Source organism: Scophthalmus maximus, chromosome 9, assembly GCF_022379125.1.
Source record: "Scophthalmus maximus strain ysfricsl-2021 chromosome 9, ASM2237912v1, whole genome shotgun sequence".
In the NCBI taxonomy this organism is placed as follows: Eukaryota; Metazoa; Chordata; class Actinopteri; order Pleuronectiformes; family Scophthalmidae; genus Scophthalmus; species Scophthalmus maximus.
Genome location: NC_061523.1, coordinates 16128700 through 16151392, shown reverse-complemented (window position 1 = coordinate 16151392; position 22693 = coordinate 16128700). Strand labels below are relative to the sequence as shown.

General features: G+C 45.5%; 1 protein-coding gene and 1 long non-coding RNA gene across 5 annotated transcripts; one reads left to right on the top strand and one right to left on the bottom strand.

Moving 5' to 3' along the window:
• Nucleotides 1-240: 240 nt before the first annotated feature.
• On the bottom strand, nucleotides 241-22632 carry mcf2a (MCF.2 cell line derived transforming sequence a). Of its 4 annotated transcripts, none has more exons than XM_035649384.2 (30): nucleotides 21669-22628; nucleotides 16432-16500; nucleotides 16217-16331; nucleotides 15840-15930; nucleotides 14085-14204; nucleotides 13463-13579; nucleotides 12996-13145; nucleotides 12774-12889; nucleotides 12476-12590; nucleotides 11689-11808; nucleotides 11406-11597; nucleotides 11119-11310; nucleotides 10777-10948; nucleotides 9210-9286; nucleotides 8958-9043; nucleotides 8759-8825; nucleotides 8531-8646; nucleotides 8330-8399; nucleotides 8137-8229; nucleotides 7862-7954; nucleotides 6988-7113; nucleotides 6662-6883; nucleotides 5992-6084; nucleotides 5701-5779; nucleotides 5446-5509; nucleotides 4074-4174; nucleotides 3560-3672; nucleotides 2660-2772; nucleotides 2308-2408; nucleotides 241-2211 (listed from the first exon to the last, which is right to left on the bottom strand). In XM_035649384.2, the coding sequence occupies exons 1-30, from the start codon at nucleotides 21781-21783 to the stop codon at nucleotides 2171-2173; spliced, it is 3339 nt and encodes a 1112-aa protein (XP_035505277.2). In that variant the 5' UTR covers nucleotides 21784-22628; the 3' UTR covers nucleotides 241-2170. The 4 variants fall into 4 exon arrangements, with proteins under 4 accessions (XP_035505277.2, XP_047190399.1, XP_047190401.1 ...); XM_047334443.1 differs by having other exon boundaries at nucleotides 16432-16497; XM_047334445.1 differs by lacking the exons at nucleotides 15840-15930; nucleotides 16217-16331; nucleotides 16432-16500; nucleotides 21669-22628 and adding an exon at nucleotides 15073-15263.
• Nucleotides 10961-13126, top strand: LOC118319207. Its single transcript, XR_007031451.1, has 3 exons — nucleotides 10961-11316; nucleotides 12792-12919; nucleotides 13019-13126. It is a non-coding gene; the product is annotated as an uncharacterized LOC118319207 (long non-coding RNA).
• Nucleotides 22633-22693: the final 61 nt, after the last annotated feature.

Below are 22693 nucleotides of genomic sequence, written 5' to 3'. Positions count from 1 at the left end.
ATACTGTAATAAATGTTAGATAGATAAAACCAACTTCAGGTCATATCTACAAAAACCCTGTGCAATGTACAGCTACACCAAAACCCAACACTCCCACCTGCTGGTAAATAAACATTATACAAGTAGAGATGTTCAATACCAGATACAGAAAACCTATCTCTGCAAATTCAGACTTTAAACTGTATGTGACAAAAACCCTCAAAAAGAGAAAGGTTTATAATTTTATTTTTTGGGTTTCCATTAAAACAAGAAATTATTTCAGTGACTAAAACAAAACAATAATTGCAATAAATAGTTTATTTTTTTTTGATTGTTTAATCAACAGAACTGGAGCTGTACAAAATCAAGCCAGTTTAGAACAACGACAGTCCAACAGTACAAACCTTCTCGTTGATTAGTTGCCATGCATTTTCATTTTAAAGAAACGTTCAGCGACATGTTTAGGCTACTTGGCTCATCATGATACATATTTCAAGCAGGGTTTTTTTCCAAACTGGAAAAAATGTGCAAAATCTGCAGCATTTTGGATTGAAGTAAAAAAAAAACACTGGAAACGTGATTTCATCCGATGCTGCACGCCTACTTCACAATATGAAGGAGCAACTTGACAGCAAAATAAATAAATTAACAACATAGGAAATGTGTAGTACGAAGCGGCCCTGCTGCTTCCCAGACTCATTTCCATATCAAACACAGCATATCAAAGGCAGCCCTCCGACTGGGGCCTCGATTTGATGTGGTAAACTCATATAAGTCTGCAATCAATATTTAATTAAGAGATCGACACAGAGGGTATATTTCATGTTGGCTGCATGATCCCTTTTAATGCACAACCCGAGATTAACTGAGCCGTAATGGCGTGGAGGAAACAATCTGCCTCCGTGATGGAGGGGCACACGGAGCATAATCTCTCTTTCTCTCCCTCTCTGTTAATCTGACTCGCTCTCCCTTGTCGCTGCTGTGACTGACAGTCGGCTCCCAAAAGATCCCAAGGAGAACGGCGGCGTTTGGCGCTCTGTGGCACACGCCTCAGATTTGTTTGCGGCACACACCAAGGAACACCTTGCCATCAATCTTCCTCAGGTCCGCCTGTGTCTCACATTATGATCACCGACATGTCGGCTGCTGCCTGCATGCAGGGGGTATGTCTCCCCTGCCTCCATAACATGTCATTCAAGAATAAACAAAGGAAGTAACAGCATGAATACGAAGGAAATACACAGTAAGACGGGTAAAGCAGCAAGCAAAGAATACATTCAGAAGACAATAGGTTGGGGTCTTTTTTGTTTCTATTGTCTTTCCACATTATTAAAGTGCCTCTTGGACCTTTGGGAGGTCGGGTTGAAGCGAGAAGAGTGCTTGATTTTGCAAACAGTACATATGAGAGACTCCAAAAGAGCAGGAATAAAAAAGGCATTATGGCATGGCACATTTTGGCATTTTGACTTCATCGACTGCCTTAAGGAATGACATGTAAGAAAAAACTGTTCAATGGAAAATGTCAACGGTCACTGCACAAAGATGAAACACTGAGGTACAATAAAAGTTAAAAATGATACCGTACATGTACAAAAGCCTCTGCTTTACTAAATGTTTCATTCAGCACACTCTGAGACAAACAGGAACACACGCACACACACGCACACACACACGCACACACACACACACACACTCACACACACACACACACACACACACACACACTCAGAAACTACGTCACCTGTGAATGAAAAAGGGTTGAAAAATGTTCCCAGTGTGCAAAATGACCCACTCCTGCAACATTCTGACTGTGTGTGTGTGTTTGTGTGTATGTGTGTGTGTGTGCTGCAGACGGAGCGCCAGGAAGAAAAGAAACTCATCACCGATCAGAAAAGGAGAAGAGCAATCAGGATCCAGGGATCGACAATTGATTGTCCAAGAGGGCATAATAGTTCCTGTGCCTTCACTGTCAACAAACACCGACCCGAGAGATTGTCAATCAAAGCCTTGGAGAGAATGAGGTCTCTTGATTCCCACTTTTCTTTTTTCTTTTTGATGACCGAACTGTGCTGAGGAAAGCACAAGGGAGGGAGGAGTGGGTGACCGACAGACGGGTAAGGCTCAGTCCGTTCCCTCGGTCTGTTCATCATCCACAGGTAAAATATTAGATTGACATTCTGTGCTTTCTCGTCTATGGGGAGCTGAGCTTTCTCGCCTTCAGGTTCCCTGGGTCTGCAAGAGAACACACAGAGCAAATCACAGTCAAGAATTGAAACAGCTCAGCATTACATCTTATTGTAACTTTGGAAGCCCATATCTTTTCTTTACCCCCTAGTCTAGAGTGTCCTCGGCTGCCGTCTCCTACGATCAGCTGCAGGCTGGCAGCTGCCATGAAGCCCTCTTGTCGCCGACTCAGATTTTTCACCAGCCTGAACAGTGAGGTAAAAGTCCAGAGTGACATTATCAAGGGCAGAAATAAGATGAACGCACTTAGATTTGAACAGATTAGTTAAAAGCACACTTTACATTTGCTTTTACACATTTAATGCACCGAGCTTAGTGAGGGGATTTGGTCTCATTGAGACAGTTTCCATCCCTTGTCTGTCTCGATGACTGAACTTGAAGCCCTTTACTTAATCACTCATCACCGCATGAGTGTGTCGATAGGCTGAGAACGCACCAGCGTCCCTTGTCGTCTCCACATTGCAGCTGGATGACGTCTCCACATTTGATGGTGATGCTGTCGGGTCCATTTTGAAGACAGTCGGCCAAAGCCTTGTACCTGCCGGGAGACTTACACAGAATGAGAAGCTGTCAAGCACAAAGTAAGTCAAGATTTGTTTTTATAGATCATATTATCATCATCAGTTCAGAAAAGTGGAGGAATTGAAGTGTCATGTGAAATATATGTCACTTCCATCGGATAATCTGACAGCAGATACGTGTTCTTTATTTCTTTATCTGGGATCAGTAGATTTATTTCCTGACCTGAGAGACAGTGGGCTAATATTAGATACAACAACTGATAAATATGTACATGTACCCTGTAGAGCACCTGACAGGTAGTCAATGTGAAGAGGCTAACACTGAAGCTAAGCTAAAAAAACCTCCTCAACAGAGGCTAGACTAAAGAGAATGACTTCAAACTAGAAGAAAAACCTCAAGGACGGAGGTTTCATAGTATGAATTGAAAAATTAAGACATAAATCAAACATGAATTATTTGGAAGCTTGTATCGTACTGTACATAACAACTACTAAATGGAACTTGGAAGGACATTCAAACATCTACACTTCCATGACTACTTCCTCTGCCGAGGAACATTGTGTCATCTGATCAAAATCTCCTGAATGGCTGTGAAACTGATCAGATTCCTCTGTCAGCTGTCATTGTTGGATATGAGCATTCAAATTTCAGCACCCGGTTCCTCGGTCGCCAGTTTATCCTCTGGCCAGAACTGAAAGAACGTCCAAGGAAATTTACTGGAACTCTTTGTCATTTTCAGTTGATTAATTAGACATAGATACAGTAATGAAAGGTCTTAAAAATAAAAAGAAAGCTGGGAGGGTCTATTGATTACCAGTTGCGCCAAAACCTCACTGTCCGTGTCAGATGGGTGGAAAGCGTCGCGACCTCCAGGCCACTCCTCAAGACCCTCGCAGTTGTCTACCGAGTGATGAGCTCCGGGCCAACCTGGGACACATAATCGTTTGCCTGTCGCAGGTATTGATGATCACATTCTTCAGACCGGCGCGCGTCAACGGCATCGTGTAGATACTTGGTAACTATGTTGACACTATGACGACACCTCTGTCGCTTACTAGGAAATTAACAAGAACGTAGAATCAAAAGCTAATCGCAGTGGCTTGACCCTTTTCCCCCCGATCCCTCCGTGTACCTGGCTCTTCAGGTCAAAGTGCACCTGAACTGCTGAGGAGGGGGGAAGTCAAATATCTACGTCAGATTAGGGATTAATCAGCAACAATGTGCAACGTATATATGATTTGCATCGACTCTCATACAATTTTCTGTATTTTAGTTACTAAGTATCTACTTGATTGTGGCATAAATGAGTGTGGAAGAGTTTTACTCACTCCTGCGGTTGTGCTGGTGTTTCGGGGAGTGAGGCTGGGGGTCTGGACTGCTCCGCCCCGACTCTGTGTCCTCTGAGCTCACCGACGCCCTCTGCTGCTTGCTGGGTGAACGACACAAAACAACACGTGTGGCCAAATACTGTACTGAGTCAGCAGACGCACTCAGGACAGACGTTATCCGCAGCCACACAATCTAGGGACAGCTCTCACGTTCAGGATCTGATCCGTATCCGTAAGCTGGCCCCAGATCAGCTCTTGTCCTGTTGTTTCCAACACACCCACGACCAATCAGGCACGACCCAGACAGCAGGACAGAACACAGAGCAGCCGTGTGCAAGCTTCTCTGTAGAAGGTGGAAAGTGGGACTCACAGACCACCGACTGGGGTTTGCATGTGTCAACACAAGGGAAGATCTGGTCTCGATTTATTAAGATTCAAATTTGGAGATTTTGAATATTTTCAAAGGCCGAGTAAAAACGTTTCCTGAAGCAAATTCATCAGTAGCTTGATCAGATCTCAAAAAACGAGCCCCATCTTTAAAAAGCAGCTGTCATGAGGAAATCAAGAAAATTCATGAAATGAAGCCAAAACTTTTTTAGTTTTTTGTTTGCCCTTTGCATTACATTACATGCAAGATAGCAAATCTGAGATGCAGAACTGAGAGTGGTTGTTTTTGATACTGTGTTAGAAACACCATGGAAGATCTGCCGAGACACATGTCTGATCGTGATGAGGGGGTGAGGGCTCAGTTATGAACCAGGATGAGGTTATTAAAAGGGTTGCAGGTGACGAGCATTGTGCAAACACAGTAGCTCTGAATATTTTTGGTCCCCAAGATGGGCCAGGTGGGTCATGCCAGGGCGAAGTGAGCCAGGCAGGGTTTACCACTGAGCGTTAGGGCAGGTCAGTGGCGCTGGGGGCGGTGGCGGGGGCGCAGCCGGGGCCGTTGCCTGGGGCTCCGGGGACGGGGGCTCCGGGAACGTAGGCACAGAAACACGTCAGCCGACAGCGAGACAAAGTCCAGCCCCGGCAGACAGCCCCTGGGAACCCCTCTGGACGGCCGCATGCCCCTGCAGGTGGGGGATGGGAGGAGTGGGGATAGGCAACCAGACAGCTGTGGACAGAGTGGGGCCTGCCCCCCCGTGCTCACACACCGCCACACCCACACAGAGCCTTCTACCACAGCAACGTGAAATGGTAGTTTCACATTCACTCAAAGCTGTGATCAGAATATGAAAACTTAAACGCAGACAGTAGTGCTGTGACTGCACGTGTGTGTCTTGTTTGTATGTTTGTGCATCTATGGGCTAAAGTCATGCACTTAGCTGACTACTGTAAAATACTGTTTCTGTAAGCAACCACGGGCACTGACCTCTCAGAGAGTGGAGGAGAAAGCTCCGTGTGCTCAACCATTTCGCCATGTTGACATGCTTCATCTGTGAGAAGAGGAGAAACAAGGTTTTGTGAGGGGATGAAAATATGGGTTCTATTTCCTGGACGGCATTCTTGTGATTCTAAGTTGAATATGAATGCCAGTTTTAAGCTTGTACATTTATTCTCTTCTTCAGCAGGTGGACCGTTTTGCTTTAGACTCTCGTAACCAAATTAATTTTATGTTTTCACAGACCTCTAAGCATCTTCTGTTGGTTCGTTAAGATTCTGCGCAGCTCATTGAGCCAGGCCATCTTCACTTCCACTGTAGGAGCCTGAGAAGCAACAGAAACGTGGCTTTACGACATCGCTACAACTTTCAGTTTTCAAACTTGAAGTAAAAAATAGGCAAAAGATTAACTGATGATCTAAATTGTTGTCAATTACTAGTTAAATCCTTAACTATTCAAGTAAGAAAGTATTTGTGAGGTGCTTTCTGTCACCAAGAAGTGAAAACACTGGCATTAAACTTCTTTCCACTCCTTACCTGAACCCCGTACACTTCCTCCCTGCCACTGTACCAGATCTCAAACTTTTTCACATCTCCTTTGACGTTCTCTGTGATCCCCACAGCAGTCATCTGCCAAGAGACATACACTGTTTATACACAAACGCGCACGCACGCACACATGCACGCACACACACACATCACAAAGAGCGCCACATACATCAGACTTACACCATGTAACACATCTGTCCTGTCAGGAACACACACACCCACAGACACACCTCCGCTGTGGGACTGCTTCCTCCACGCATCCTCAATAATAAATCAAGAGCAGCAGCTGTTGCCGACACCAGCCGTGCGATGACGCCCTCAGCCTGCAGCCAACTGGCGAACTTGTTTAAAGACAACAACACTGACAACGATTTCAACTATTTCTCCCTGATAGATTTATTAATTGAACAAGTGATTGTATGTGATGGACTTTAAAGCATTTGAGTTGTTAGTGTTAGTTGTTAATGTGGTCAGTCAATTTTTTGAATTTGCTTTAGAGCTGCCACAAGATGTCATTTTTCTCACATCTGAGACACCACTCGTCCCTCCCTGTCACTTAACGCACTGCGTACGCAGCAGCTCAGAGAACCAGAATAAGTTATCCGCTCAGAGCAGATGTTTAAGTTTGGTATTCGTGGTCATGACATTCCTCACACACCTTGAGACAGTGCTTGAAGCTGTACGAGGGCGTCTTGTCGCAGCCTTCTCCGTGCTCCTCCCGCCGCTTGCAGAAGAGCAGAGCTCTCTCGTACAAGAAGAGGTGTCTTTGCATCGGCTTGAAGCGAGCCAGCTCCTTCATACGCGTGGGACCTCTCTTGTGGCTGATCCACACGCTGAAGGAGCCCTGCATCAACACGCGGCCCAGCTCGCAAATGTCACCCTGCGTAACAGTGGAAGGGGGTCTTTTACCTCTTTGTAGATATATTGTATGTAAAAATGTATGTTATAGCACATTTATTACAGTCGAATCCGTGTTCGCGTCACCTCATATCCTGTGATGGCGATCTGATGCATGGAGTCATTGACTGATTTCAGCAGGTCCAACATGGCGGTTAGCGCCACCTCCAGTTCGGACGTCCCCTCACAGTCTGTGCTGTATTTTAGCAGCTCCTGAGAGCAGACACACACAAAAAGGCACAGCAATGTAGGGAAACACATAATTCAAATTCAAATTCATGCAAAATCACACATGAATGGAGTTGGTAAAACAGTGACACCAACTTATAATGAACTTTTGTGTTGATTGATACTGAGAGGCCTGTCAGAAGAATGACGCACTGTATTGGAAACACAGTATAACGCAGAATTTAGCTTGAATATGTCGTAGGGCAAAATTGCTGCTGGTTACTTCTCAGGCCTGCGGTGATAAATCATATCTGGACTAAATCTAATCCTATTTCTCAGCACCTTAAACGTTTGCACTGTGCCTTCAATTACATAGGACTATTACACTACTTGCTCTGTATTTGTTTTTGTTTTCTTTTATCAGACCTTGTTTTGATACTGCACCTTTATTACTGCCTCGGGGCTGCTAACTGTGTTATTGTTCCGCCTTTGTATTCAACTACTTTCATCATTCATGTACTTTTTGATATCATCTCTTACTGGATGGTTGCTATGACACATTGATTTCCCCCCAGGAATTAATAAAGTCATGAAGTCAACGTCTAGTGCTGCCTCATGTCTAAGTATCAGGTCCACTGCCAGTGTGAAACTCTTGATGTCAAACAGTCTGAACTGCACATTTAAAGCCAATCTCATGGAAAATATATTTTTAAATAGCCTTCACATACATAATGTAGATGGTTAACACGGTGTGTACAGTATGTGTGTGAGACACAACTGCTCTCTGTCTGACCTTTAGCAGCAGCTGGTATTTGGTGAGGCGCTGGACTGGCTTCAGCAGGTAGGAATCCAGGCCCAGTTTGTGCTCCAGCTTCTTTTGACATTCCTTTGGAATGAAGACACATTAAACCATGATGAATGTAAAATTATCATTGACAGAGCACTGCTTTTTAAAATTGTTAAGTGTAATTTAATGGCCTTAGTTTACATTACAAATATATAATGCATGACACCAAACTAAAAACTCCTGTGATTGCTAATAGAAAGTGAATTAATGACAATACTGACGTGAAAGAAGGCACAGTCTGCGAACTGTCTCCACAGCGACTCCGAGCGCGGCTTATTCTGACAGTAGCATTCATACATTTGAAAACTCTCTTTCTGGAGGAGACATCACAGGCACGTTTTGTTTGAAAAATATGAAAACAGTTGACAATCAAAATATAAAGAAGCTCGCAACATGAATATTCTATCCTCTCACCCGTTTCAGAAAACAAGCTGCCACACCTTCGGGAGCCTCCAGGCATCCTTCCAGGTCCTGGAGGAAGGTTCTGAGGTCAAAGGTGAAGATAACATGTCAAAAGACGTACATCGACCTCGGTGCATGAAGTGGTACGTACAGAACCCACTGTGGCTCAAAAAAAGAGCTTCAAAAAAAAGGTGTGACTCATTAATCACTCGCCTGCTGTGAAAGTTGTAGATGTCGGGCATGTTTCCAAAGAGGATGTCTCTCTTGCTGCGGAGGATTGGGGGCAGAAGCCCCGACAGAGCTGGGTTGTCCATCTCAGCCTTGTAACCCTACAATATTAAGGAAGTATATGTAATAAAATACATATTATCAGGAATAATGAACATGATTGACAATATACATTTTTGTGACATGTTTAAGGGGGGGGGGGGGTCTTCTCACCAGCAGCACCGACAGCAGCTCTTCGACATAGATCCGTTCAGTCTCTATGAGTTCCCTCATCACATGGCTGTGACACAGACACACAGACACAGAGAGAGAAGCCAGAGGGCATCATTAGCTCCGAATAAAAGAGAATCGCAAAGCAAACAACATCAAGAGCAACACTGAGGACAGACAGACGGGTGGACTGAGTCCTCACCGCTTCAAGAGATCCGGGCTGTCCTCGCCCTCCAGACTGTACGACACGCAGCCCCGGCTCTCCTGGTAGTCGTGGATCACCTCGATCTGAACACATCGCATGTGAAAAACACTAACTCTTCAATCTAGATTCAGTATTAATAAATAGTTATATATGTAACAAATTGTTGGACCAAATGAGAGGAGTAAGATGAGAAAATTAGGACATTTTGACATTTTATAAATGAAAAAAATCTTTTTGTTTTGCTCTTACTTTTCTAGGGTGGGGGCTCTTTCGCGATGCTCTCTTCCCAGGCAGAGAGAGGTCAAAGGTGAACTTCAAACCATCTCCTGTGAAAGCCAGTTCAGAAGCAGCTCATCAAAGAGGAGAGTTCACATACAATATATTCCATATCCTCTAATGAGGCGTAGGGAGCACATAGCGCCCATACTAAATCGAATGCAATTATTTTGTTATGACCATGTGCACAGCGTGAACACAAAGGGGTTCACAATAATACACAATAATAGTAAATGATAAAAAAAGAATCAGTGATGATGAACATATGAAGTCATCAACGGTAATAGGCTTCCTCCTCTAAAGGTTCATCGTGGAAACGGTACGTACAGATCTGAAGCAGTGTTTGGCACAACGCTCATTCTCCCTTTGATCCCAGCAGCGGAATCCTCACATGACAGTCCAGGCTCAACGTAGCGTCGTGCCTCTTTGCATGTGCCATGTTACAGTCATACATGTATGTGCATGCATGCCCCAGATCAAATCAATCAAAGTTAACCACCAGTTTCCTTCATCTCGTCCCTTAAACAGCTGCTGTACCGAGTATGAAAGGAGCCTCGGAGGGCTCCATGATCATCTCTCTGTGATTCTTAGGACTCTCATTAGTATTAATACCTAACGCGTAGAACAAAGCCTTAAACACATGAATGAACATAGAATAAAAACCCTGTTTATCCCTTTATACACTCACCGGATAGAGAGACACATTAAATCACAAGGTGAATTCAAATAAAAACTCACCAGAAAACACATACAGTATTAATTGGTTACTACTGTATGGCTGGCTTTGTGCAACCTCCCGTGAGACACAGAGGGAGATGAAAGGTTCTTTAATGTATATGGAACTGGTTCTGTAGCAGCTACCCTGGCTAATAGAGCAGTCCAACGGATCCCACTGGACTGATTATACCACCTCCCCTCGATCCAGCTTGTTTGTAAAGGTGGCCTGCTAACCCCGGAGCCCGTTCAGGGACACCTTAGGCCTGCTCACTGGCACCCTGTGATGTGTTAATTCAAGCACAGTGTCTAAAGGAAAGATGCGAGGGGGAGAGGGATTGGTGCCAGGGCCTACGGGACTGGGATGAGACCCCATACTGGGCCTGGGAAACCAGGGGAGGGTGGTTCATTTGTGAAAAGCAAACTGTATCTGCACAACTACGTTTTCATTTACACACCTGAAAATGTGTATCACGAGACCATTCAGTCACACTGAGCGTGTAGCGTGCCAGTCTAAACAGGAAGCAGATCGTCTCGTTTCCAAACTTTTTCCAACCGCCTTTTTAGGCGCTCAAAAACTCGAGTAGCGTGGTCGGGGCGTTAACTGAGCCGCCGCGATGCGCTTTAAAACGGAAACATAGTAATGTGAATGTAGCCTTAGCCACTAAAAGAAAAAATGCTGTTGAATTAGGTGTAATATTGTTTTTTCACAAGTTTGCATCAATTAAATGAAAAAAAATCTCAGTTTCAACAATGATTCTTTCCTATAACATATGATTATGTACACGTGTGTGTGTGTTTGTGTGTGTCTGTGTCTGTACTGTACCGTGTTTGGGGGAGAAGAGCGGGGACTTGGATCGTGGTGGGTTTTCTGGCCTGGGGGCCACCAGCTGGACCGGTCGGACGTGTTTATCGGCCAGCTTCCTCAGACAAGCCTGTCGGTTCTGGATCATCTGCTGCACCGCTGCGTGCTTCTCAAACGTTTTCCCAACCTGGGCCTGACAGGGAAACACAAGGGAGGCGGGATGTAGAGGTGGCACTAACTTCTGATGTATATCCAGTCATATCACTGAGACGGTGAAACAAGTGAACAACAAGACAACAACAAGGTCATATACTGTAAACTTGATACCAGTAGTTACCATAAAGCATAGTTTTGGTATCTGACCTGCAGGTGAGGTGTGATGATGGCCTCATATTCGATGGCTAACACGTCCGGTCCTGAGCTCAGTATAGAAGGCGCCTCCTCCAGGAACTTCTCAATATCCCTTAAGGCGGTCTGAGCCCCCTCCTTCGACTGGAAGTTTTCTACCAGCTGATTGGCCAGCAGATATGCCCCGTCATCACACCAAATGTGTGCCTGAAGGTAAAGAGCAGCTGTGTATCACTATACGATAAAAACGTGTCTCCTGACGTGTGTGTGTGCAAATCGAATGCATGCGTGTGTCTCGGCACCTGATCGAGACAAAGCAGCAGCTGGTGTGTGTGCAGCAGACGAGAGTGTCTGGTCTTCAGAGCGGCGTTCAGAGTGTCACAGTGGTGGCGAAGCTCGTTGCAGCGCTGCATGATGAGAGCCATGGCGAAGTGGTGACTGGCCGAAAGCTGGTGACCGTGAAGGATGATGATCTGAGCTCGAGACACCACCTCCTGAGAGAGCCCACAGAGGACGGAGACGGTCTCGATACAACATACATGTTGGGTTACAAGTGCCATTATTAAGAAATGTTGACTGACTGACCTGTGCATTAGCCTCCAGACCGTCCAACCGTTTGAGAGCCTGTTCCGTTTGAGCCAGAGTGTCTGCAGACACAGACAGCTCCTTCTCCTCAGCCATCAGATGCTCCAGACACAACTCTATCTGAAGAGGAAACACACACACCATCAGATACACACAGAATAAAAAGATATAAACATATATAACCATGTCGGACAACTATAATCACTGCATGTAACTAGTGACTTGGGACTAAAGCTGTGAGAAATCACTGTATTAAAAGGTAGAAACACATTGCTTCGCCTGCTCCTCTTACTTTTGCTCTCACTTCTCTTCTCTTTCTATTTTTGATCTTCTATCTCCAGTCCCACCCTGCTTCCCTGTCTGCTCTTTGCATGTTTCTTTTCTTGCATCCAATCTTATTTTCCCTTCCTGGGAAGACTGTCTGGCTTTATCCTCCTCTTTCTCAATCATTTTGTCTTTTATCTCTTTTTTCTCAACTGTCCTGATCACAACAGAGAAACCTTCCCTCTCTCACGTCTCCTTCTGCATTCATGGATTTCACACGGTTACAGTGACTCATCGGCCCTGTTCATACCTGGTATTAACATGCATCTGGAGTGATCCGCTCACTTGTGATCAGATCACCCGAGATGAATTGTTCAGGTATGAACAGGCCCACAGAGGGCAAGACTGGCGTCACGACCCCCAGTAAAACTTACCCGGGGGTTTAAAAAGTATGGAAATGGGGGCATGCACAACAAAAACATGTGTATACATGTGCACATGACAAGGTGCGTGGAATCCTTACCTCCTGAAAGCTTTGCTCGTATTTGAGCAACTGCAGGTACTGGTGGAGTTTCAGGTGATGCTTCTCAAAGAAGCCGTCAAAGGCCGACTCCATGTCTCTGAGCTGAGCGAGAAGCCTACAAAAAAATGGGACTTTGCCATAGCCATGTGTAAAGTAATCAGTCAAGTATATCTGGGGATTACACCTTACAATTTTCTTGAACCAAAGAACGCAGCCGTGTCTGCGGGAGACTTTTAGAGACTAATCTATGAACCTATGAAATGCAAGAAAGACAAACGTTTGCCTGAAGATGTTTTACCTCTGCACCGTCTCCCAGTCCAGCTTCACGTCCCACTCGGAGTCGTCCTCCTTCCCAGAGGTCTCCAGGCTGGAGAGCAGGTGACGACCTTCCTTCGACACCGACCTGATTGCATCCTGTCAAGTGGAGGTCAATTTCCGTCATAAGTGAGTAGTGTTCAAATTAGTATTTCGTAAAAATATCATCGTGGTTCATTTGAATGAACGCATTTGGAACCTCAACCTTGAGTTTCCTGTACTTGTCAGTTTGAGCCTCGAGGAGATACTCGATGGCCTTCCCCTTGTCCGGCAGCTCCGTCTCTGCCAGCTCGGTGCCGAAGCCCTGCAGCATCTGCGCAATGTCTTTGACTGTCACCGCGAAACTTTCAATCGCCTGAAGTGGAAGCAAAAACAAAAACACAGAAACACCCAACTGCGGTGTGTTTGTATCACATGTGCAACTATGCTACCAGCAGGGGATTTCTGACGACAACAAGGCCGGTCGGTACCCAGGGTGAGGAAGATGACACAGCACACTTACAGGTGGAATAGGTGCGTTAACATTTATATTATAAGGTTTCACATTCATACAGCAGAATTTCTAGCTGCAGCTTTATCAAAAGCCAAAAAAAAACACTGGCTCAGTATCAGGGCTAAAATAAGTTGAGTATCTGTTGCCAGTGTGTTTCAGGAATCGATCTGTGTGCGTACCGTTCGTAAAACAATCCAGTCGCTATGACAATAGTCCAAAGTGCCTCCAAACTCCGACGTCAGCTGGTTCTCACTGATGTAGCGCAGCAGGTCGGTGACAGAGCTCAGCATCACCACCTACAGGTGCAGACAACAGACAGGAGCACATCGTACTTTTAGCAAAACGTACAAAGAGTAGTACTTTTAATGTTTCCTTACATTCTGTGTGTATCATTACCTGCTGCTTGTGATACGCTGTTATTTTATTTTAAAGCAAGTGTCTTTAATAAACAGGAGGAGAAACGAGTGGTCTGTAAGAAACATATTAATCCATTATCCCTAAATTTAATTTAGCATCTGTGGTTCTTCGGCAAGATGTTTCTAAATGTTGCATTAAATAAATAATCATAGAATCATGTGGAAATAACACATCGGAATTTTACTCTTGATACTAACAAGTGAAATCACCCCACATATTGGAAATATTTGAATGTGTTGCCTTGCATTTTTATGTATATTTTTTTAATAGTTCAGACTTCCGTCCATATGTGTTCTTGGCTGTGTCCACCACAGAACACTGGTCTTGTGATGCACCTTGTTGTGATGTGGGACGAGTTTGGTAACTGTGGAGTCGTCGCCTTACTGGCATTTTGAGCATGAAGTCCTCCTGGCTGAAGCGAAAGCCAATGTCGGTAACGGTGCGGTGGAAGAAGCTGGTGGGTCGGAGCACCAGGACCAGGTGGAGGTTCCCGGGAAAGGAAGCCTTGAGTAGAGAGAAGATGTTCGACGTCATATTAGTGATGTGGCACATGGAAGATGGTTCGGCACAAAGTCAAAAATCTTTGTATTTAAGCACCTTTACACAAGAATGGAACACAGCCTCGCCTCCTGTACACGTGGAAGCACGGGAGGGAGTGTGAGTTTAAAGGGAAAAAGAGCATGACCAAGCTTTCATCCTCCATATCTGACAGGAGGGACTTGAGGTCTGGACTCCTGTCACTCAGGAGATAAGTGTCAGACTAATGGATCCAAGGTTCAGGCTCCACAACACTCACACACGTCATATCACTCGTCTTCAGGTGGTTTGAGGTCATGATTGTGCAGGATCTTTTCTTTTCTTTTTGAGTTGTATATTCAAGAAACACAGGCTCATGGCAAGATGCGACTTTGCTTCACCTGTAAATACGCGCAAATACGCGCAGTGGCACGCGTAAGGACATGCATTCATTTATCATTTCATCAATTCCTAGGGGAGCCAGCACACTTTCATCATGCAGCTAAACTTCACAGCAGCGATTCACGACACATTGCTTTCGTCTTCATCTCTATCATCTGTCTGATCCCGACATGTGACGCAACTTTTGACATTCATTCGACCCGACTCGAGCGCAGAGGTCGATGGATCGAGCCTCGGACCATCGTGCATTAAAAAAAAAATCCCCACGCATCCGTGGGATCGGGTTTCATGTCGGCTTCCACGCACAGCACATTGCGTGACTAAGCAGAGGTGAGCTCTGCACCGCAGTGCAACACTCGGGCAGCAGCAGACTCTGCCGCATTCACCCCCCCCCCCACAAAAAAAAAACTTCACACCCAAACTCTCCAGACTGAACTAATCAGCAGCTCGTTACCGGGCTCCTCCGCATCTTCGGCACCCCCCGCCGGTAAAAGCAGTCCGCCGTGGTGGAGGTCATCTCGGTTGAATCTGAAGTTCCCGCCTGTCCGTTGGAGCTCGGTGGCTGAGCAGCTGCCTCCCTCCGGCCGCCCGACCACAGCCTGCTGCTGCTGCCGCAGCCTGCTGCCTCTCAGACGGAGGGAGGCAGCTCTGACTGCAACCTTCCCCTCCCTCCCGCCCGACCCGGCTCCTCCTCCTCCTCCTCCTCCTCATCCTCCTCCTCCCCCTCCTCACCCTCCTCATCCTCATCCTCCTCCTCCTCCTCCTCCTCCTCCTCACCCTCCTCATCCTCATCCTCCTCCTCCTCCTCCTCCTCATCCTCATCCTCCTCCTCCTCCTCCTCCTCCTCCTCACCTCTCCTCAGCATCCCCGCGTCATCACAGTTTTTTGCTTACTCATTCATTTGCCACAATAAGCAAAAGGGACGTTCAAGTTCACACAGCATGTCTGGGCCTCTCTTTAAACAATGCAGCATGTGGAAGTAGCAAATACACCAGACCTAAAAGACTTATACTACTAACACTTCAACAACAACGTTGATTTATCAGCAGCTGTGTGGGTATTGCTCAGGTTTCCAGCACCATGGACAGCAACTCAACACAACCACGCAGCTGCTCACAAACAACAACAAAAAAGGAAGATTTTCCTTGTACGTGATGTTTAAATGGTCCAGTAGGAAATATTGATTGCAGACAAATGTCCCCGACTGAAAAAGAAACTCACAGCTATCCTGGCAAGTGCAGTTTTGATGGATGCCCACGTGTCCAGTCGCCGGTCTAAGATGATGATGAACTTCACCCCAGGTTGCCTCGTTCTGTGAGAAAAATGAGGCTGTAGTGTCAGTGTGTGCACTTGTTAGGAACATGCTGTCAGAGAGGAAAATATCATGCACATTGATTTAAATTAATCTTTTTTTTTCTCATCTAATATGTATGACTATAGCTTTTCAATGCACGAGAGAGGTTTGGACCCAGGGGGCATCAGGGGGACATTTGACAGTCAGCTGAGGAGCAGTGAGGGTCCAGCTGTGCTCAGAATACAAGCGTTTGGTGCAGTGCAGAGAGGGAGAGGGAGGCAGGAAGAAATGAAGCAGCACACACCGAGGGATGAGAGTGAGGTACGAGAAGACTTTGGCTAAAGCTTCCTCCGGGATGTCACTGAAAGCCGAGAACTCGGGGAGGGTGATGATGACACTGGAGTCTTCCCCACGGCCCCCTGGGAAATACAAGATGAGCAATCCCTTTCTTTAGAAGACCTAAGATTACAGAATGTCCAGATCTGTTTTTAGTAAAAGAAATAAGAAGAAAGTCCTCACCTGACAGATATGCCACCTGTTTCTCTATGTAGCCTCCCACCTCCTTCATGCTCACAGGGACGGAAACTTCTGGAAGAAGATACACAGAGTTATACATCTGAGGTCTTTAAGGGAAGTTATATGCTCTGAACATTGGTATGAATAACAAAACATTTAAATCAAAGGATATGCGGATGTGAAATCATGTTTCAATATGGATGCTGGTGCTCTTTAGCCCCAAAACAGCCACAAAATGAGGTGATTGAACTTCCAATGTTTTTAAATACTGATTGTAAATTGAAGTCAGGACCTGCCACTTGTTTTGTTTTGGTTATTTTATTTGTTTGTTTATACCACTTTTTATTCTTTGTTGATTATTGATTTAATATTGTTCATTTCTTCAAATGCTTTTAGCATGTTTCTTCTTTTTTTTTTCAATCGATCTAAATTTCCACCGCAGCAAAAACAGTGAATCCTTTTTCAGCGAAAATTTGATATGAAAATGATCGAATTAAAAAAAAGGGTCACTGAGACCCATTTTGAAGTTAATGCTACTTTTACGTTAGTTAAACATTACTACATTTATTCCAAGGTCACAATCCGAGCAGCATGATGACATCATTCAAGGCATTACGTTTGTTTACTGTACAGCCTGTGGATTGATGTTGGTGTGGCGTTAAGTTTATGGCAGTTGGCCCACATGGCGCCATTAGTGTCGGAGTTGAGCAGCTAATAAACGCTCGCGAGTCTCTTAAAGATCCGTCGGTGAAGTTCAACAGAGGCTCACGTCTGTCCTCTACTGAACCAGGAAGCAGAATCTGTCCTCTACAGAACCAGGAAGCAGTCGGCTGCACGGTGCAGACCCATCGACTTGTGCATCGTCCTCAGACTGTTTACATGTGCTCACGTTACATTTACAGTAAATTCAAGGGGTGATTTCGAGGGCATGTTTGTTGATATTACAATACATTACAGGGGCAATGTTACAAGCTTAACAACAAGACTCATCAACAACAGACAAAGGAACAAACAGGACACAAATTATTGAGGCACAAACTTGTTAAAAACCACACTGAACTAAACGCCACTGCCCCTTTCTCAGTGGTTTAGGCAGCAGATTAACTGGGCAGTGAATTTGCTCACATTTGTCGCGTCCACATCCATAATGGATACAGACATTAAATATGAATTGGAGCGGGGAGATAGAAAAATGCGGATGGTGGGAGGCAAAAGAAAGACAGGAAGAGCAAAAGGAGGCGTTATTTTCCACGAGTCGTCTGCAGCAGTAATAGTGTCCGTCAGGTTGACAGGCAGCAGGTAATGATGCTCTGCTGGTACCTGCTAAATATTTGATCCGTGTCTGTAACAGAGAGGAGCCGAGCCCAGCCGGGCCGCAGCAGGACCAATGGCTGAGCTGTGCACACGGAGAGTCGGTGCAGGGTGAAGTTACCGTCACACTGGAGGAGTTACGTAACCATTTACACCCTGTGCCACGACACCCTCGGGAAGTTTAGACAAAGTCTTGTTGATGTACATTTTCCGATGGAGGTTAATGGAACACGTGGGCACAGTATGCAGCAAATTATTTATATACACATTTTGCGAGAGCCAGTGAGATGAGCAGGATTCTTGGGGTTATGTTCAAGATGAAAAGCAATAAGAAGCCAATAACCTCTGAAAGAATAAAAGGAAGAGTCGATCTGAGCAAAGGACACAGAGGCAGCACTCGTCCACAGTACTTGATTAAAGGAAGGTCGGTCTGTGCGAGTATAAAAAGAGAGATGTCACATGAAAACTGTTAGTCCAGAAAACATAGTCCAAGTAACTAGTTCAAACCAGTGTGTGAAAGGTCAGGAAGGAGGTAAAAGAAAGGACCTGGGCCTAATCAAATTAAACAAACTATTATGTGAAATAACTTAAATTCAGCTTGAAGAAAAGTGACATTTCCTCACTATCGGAAGCCGTTTGGGCACGATGGCCAATTATCACTGATTATTTGAACTATTACAGCAAAACTGAAGAGGTAACAACATTAATGGAGGCAGCGAAGAAGAAACGTCAACTAACGTCATCATTTCTACTAAACTTTCCAGTTTTTTTGAAGATGTCCTCCGTCCACTCTGCCCGCGCAGCAGCTCATCCCATGATTAAATGCATCTGAAAACACTCCCACATAAGGTTCATTTAGGCCTTTTGTCCAACAACATACAGCTAAAGACAACAAGAAAGGAAATAATAAACAAGTTTTAAAAAGGTCTGCATCTTAACCAGGTCTCATTCCTGTACGTGTCCGGTCCAATGGAGCTGTATTGAATCATTCTGAAATACATTGTGTAAAGTGTTAAAGTTGAAGTAATGAAGAAAAAGTCTTTATCACAGATCACAGTGTGGTTTGTGATCATGTTTGCGTCCTGACCTTCGCCGCTGAGACGCAGGGATAGCGAGCACATGGCGAAAGTCAAATAACCTCTGTTTGCTGTTCTGTTCTTGCCCACAGAGAAAGAACAATGTTTACCAGCGCGGAGGGAAACTGAGATTCGCCGCCAGTCAAACAGATTCAATCCGTTCAATCTACAGAGCTCAGGGTAGGAGGCTTATCTGTGTTGTCCAAACAGTGATAAACATCACTGATTTCATCACGTCACGTGTCCCACAAAGAGCTTTCGCTCCCCTGCACTTTTTCATGTTTCATTCATTTACAACCTTGAGTCACGCGGGATTTCATTCGGCTCCCTGACGAGCTTCATATCAAAGTCAAAATACGTTTCTCTTTAAGGGCGTCGTTGACGTCAGAGGGGCGTGTATGCAGATTTTACATGCGACATACATTGTGAAAATGATGGGGTTGGAAAAATATTGAAGCCATTAGAACATGACCTGCTAACTAAAGTGTTTTGTGCAGAAAAACCGTGATTTGACTTTTTAAAGTGAATGAAATACTATTTGTTCATAGCGGCAGACCAATTGATAGTTGACGCCACAGCTGACACACACATGGTCAAATCGTGGTGAATCATATATGGTGTACGTGTGAGGGTATGTGGGTGCACGTACCCAGCATGGACGCGACATTCAGTCTGATTTGGTGGAGACTCAAACAGCGGACACGTGTAATGAAATCCCCGCTTACACATACAAACATGTACACACAGGTCTGGCCTCACGCTGCTTTTGGGCCATGAGATATTTTTGCTAAACAAAGCTCTCAGTGCTGAGAGGATTAGACTGGTGGGTGGCGGCATCCTGATAGAAAAAGGGGTAAAAGGAAATTGCAAATGTCACGACGCTGCGTACGAGGAAACTGGAGCTTGGTGGTGAAAACCTTGAACGAAAGCCTCACAAGGGCCTGTGCACTGGCTCTAACGCCAAGACCTGTACTGGGGTGTCTGGTGTTGTTGTTTGGTCAGCAGCCGTTTGTCACACTGTCAGTGCATTTATTTCATGGGGTGGTTTTTGAAGTGAGACAAGTGATTTTCTCTTAAATGTGCTTGTTCATTACAAAACTAACACGGTGGACAAACCCTGCAAACAGGTAGAAATATAATAATAGTCTTTTTAATGTGAAGTTGCAGTTCAATCGAAGCGCTTACAGCTGTTGAAGTGTCAGTTGAAGCACTTTTTTTAAGGGTTAGCTCACTTCTAAAGCATTGAAAGGAGTTGAGGGCGTCATTTCTGTGGGAATTTGAAATTGCAGCCTAACATCTAAGAATTTTGAATGAAAGTTCTGATGCTGGACAAAGAGGAAATGTGTCCAAGCCAGGAAAACAGCTGACCTGCTAGAGATGTAGTTCGAGTGTGTTTACTGGGAACGGCTGACATGTTTGTTCGGTACGTAAACGCTGGCAGCCGTCTGACGTGTCGGTGGAAGGAGCAGGGGCAGCAGTGGAAATGTCAGCTGGAGAGCGGCTGAAGTGGCAGTGGAAGAAGAAAACGCTGCTTTTCCTGTGCAATGGGCCGTTGTCGTGTTTCTTGATTTATGGTGAGGTTATTATGTTTGTTTGTGGTGTATGTATCGTTACACAGCTGGACAACGACAAGGTTTAGACAACGGGAATACAGTTTTCTATCGGGGTCACTGTATCGTTTGAATTGTACGTTTACGTTGAAATCCTCTGAATGAACTAGAGAAGACGCACACACGCGTGGAGAGTCAGTTGGAGCAGCAGTAATTTAATACGACGATAGAGTTGATGAAAGAGGGCACGAGGTGAGCGCTGTGGAATGGATAGGGTGTACCGTTGCTCGCGGAGCTAATGATGGATCTGTGGTTACGTTCGTTCATGCACCAGTATGTTCCCCATGCTCACCGCTGCATCCGCTGTAAGAAGATTAGCACAAACGCAGAAGAATGCAAAAGGCTCACATTTCACCCAGAGAAGAAAAAAACCTTCACCGGGTATAAATAGAAAGTCAAGTGAGGCCTTTTCCTGGCTGTCTCTGTTGGCTCCAGGTACAAGGAGCCCACAGGAGACATGAAGAGGCAAAGGTCCACAAATCAAACAATGACTCGACGCTGCTCAGATCCCAGATTAATCACACGAGCCTCTGGAGGAAGCTGCTCCACTGAGCTGCCGGTCACATCAGGTGCTATTTCTGTCCGTCATCTTGCCTCCCCTCTCAGACTTCTCCCTCCATTTGCCAAAACCACACATCAGAGTAATGACTGACAAATGGAAGTGTTGTTTTTGATGACCAGTATCAAAGTATCAGAAAGTAATTGTACGATAATACTATGTGGAAAAAATGGAGATAACCTCATTTCAACTTCCTGCACTAAATTCAGTTGGTATTTTAAGATAAAAAAAAGGTGTTGATAGTTTATTAGCCTTGTAATTCAATACAAGACACAACAAGAATAATCCTGAATATCATCAGCCGCATTATGTACTTTCTGAACAGTAACTGTAAGTGTTTTCTGTCATCACGGTACCATAATGATGTACAACCCGCTCTCTCCAGGCTTCAAATCATTACTATGGACAAATATCTGTCCATCTGTGACATAATCCCCTGCAGTGGCCCTCAGTTGTAGCAAAGCAGCAGGACGAACAGGCACATCAATAAAACTGACCAAGCAAAGATATAGTGTGCAGCTCTGCAGTTACCTCATGTGAAGGTTCTTTAAATCAAACTGAACGGACTTCTGCTAGTGTTCTGTGTTTCAGTTTGCTGCGCGAGATGTTGTCAAGGAAAACAGTTTCGGAACGTTGTTGACTGAAAGCCGGACAGCGGATACCACAAGTGTCATGTGTACTCACGCTGCACAGTGCTCTGAAGCTGGGAGCCGGCCTGCAGGAGGCAGCGGTAGCTCTCCATCTTCTCCTCGGGCTCTTTCTCCAGCTCTCTCTCCTCCTGCAGTGAGGCCGGGCCCATTCCCCTGGCCTTCAACACGGGATCGGGCTCGGGGGAACAGACTCTGTCGTGGGAGGTGTTGACTGGGGTCCAGGCCTCACGTCCTCTTCACAGTCCTATATATCCCTCCATAGTGTCCCGAAGAGAGGCTGGGGGCTGTGAGGGGGGAAAGTTAGGTCCACCTGGCTCTCCAGGTCCCAAGATCCAGATGGGACAGTTCCCTGAGGCTGCTGCTGCTGGATCTTCCTGACCTTGAGTTGCACACAGGGCCTCCACACGGATCAGCAGCTACATCACAAGACCTGTGAGCAGAAAACAGCGGTCTGCGGTCCTGTTGTTGCTTCTCCCCTCACAGAGCACAGTGCCGACAGTCTGTCCCGCTCTCAGCAGCAGTCGGCTACTCCAAAACAAACAGGCTCCATCTGGACACTGCTGTCTCTCTCTCTCTCTCCCTCGCCCCTCCCCTCTCAGTCTCTCTGAGCCTTAGTGCGTCAGCTCTGCACTGAGCAGAGCTCAAGAGTCAACTCCTGACACGCTGCCAACTCCCACCCAACTTTTCCTCTCACTTCACACTCCTCCGATCTTTCTATGTCAGTATAATGCTGACTGTATTGCAGTCAGCCCTGTTGGGTTGTTTGGCTGCTGCAGTCATTACCCCACTTTCTTCAGCTTTGCTCTAATGCAGTTGCACACACACACTGAGGAGAATAGATGCCTTGTAAAAATGAGAGCGAAGTTCTAAAAATGCATCGCACCCTCTGCCAACAAGCTCGGCCCATGTGAAGCACAGCCTTTAATACACAACAATCACATTCAGACAGAAGAACAAATATGAAAGGGTGTCATTGTGTACATACTGACACACAGAGCCTCTCTCAGCGCCCCACCGCTCAGCCCACAACTTCTATGAATGGATCAGTGCTCGTTAACT

What these genes read in the sequence shown, in the direction of transcription:
- mcf2a (XM_035649384.2), bottom strand. Translation starts at nt 21,783, where the DNA reads ATGGGCCCGGCCTCACTGCAGGAGGAGAGAGAGCTGGAGAAAGAGCCC. An exon ending in GTCTGGAGGCTAATGCACAG is followed by an intron (nt 11,598 to 11,688) that starts GTCAGTCAGTCA and finishes GGGCTCTCTCAG; the next exon opens with GAGGTGGTGTCTCGAGCTCA. An exon ending in GTGAGGTTTTGGCGCAACTG is followed by an intron (nt 2,773 to 3,559) that starts GTAATCAATAGA and finishes ATTCTGTGTAAG; the next exon opens with TCTCCCGGCAGGTACAAGGC.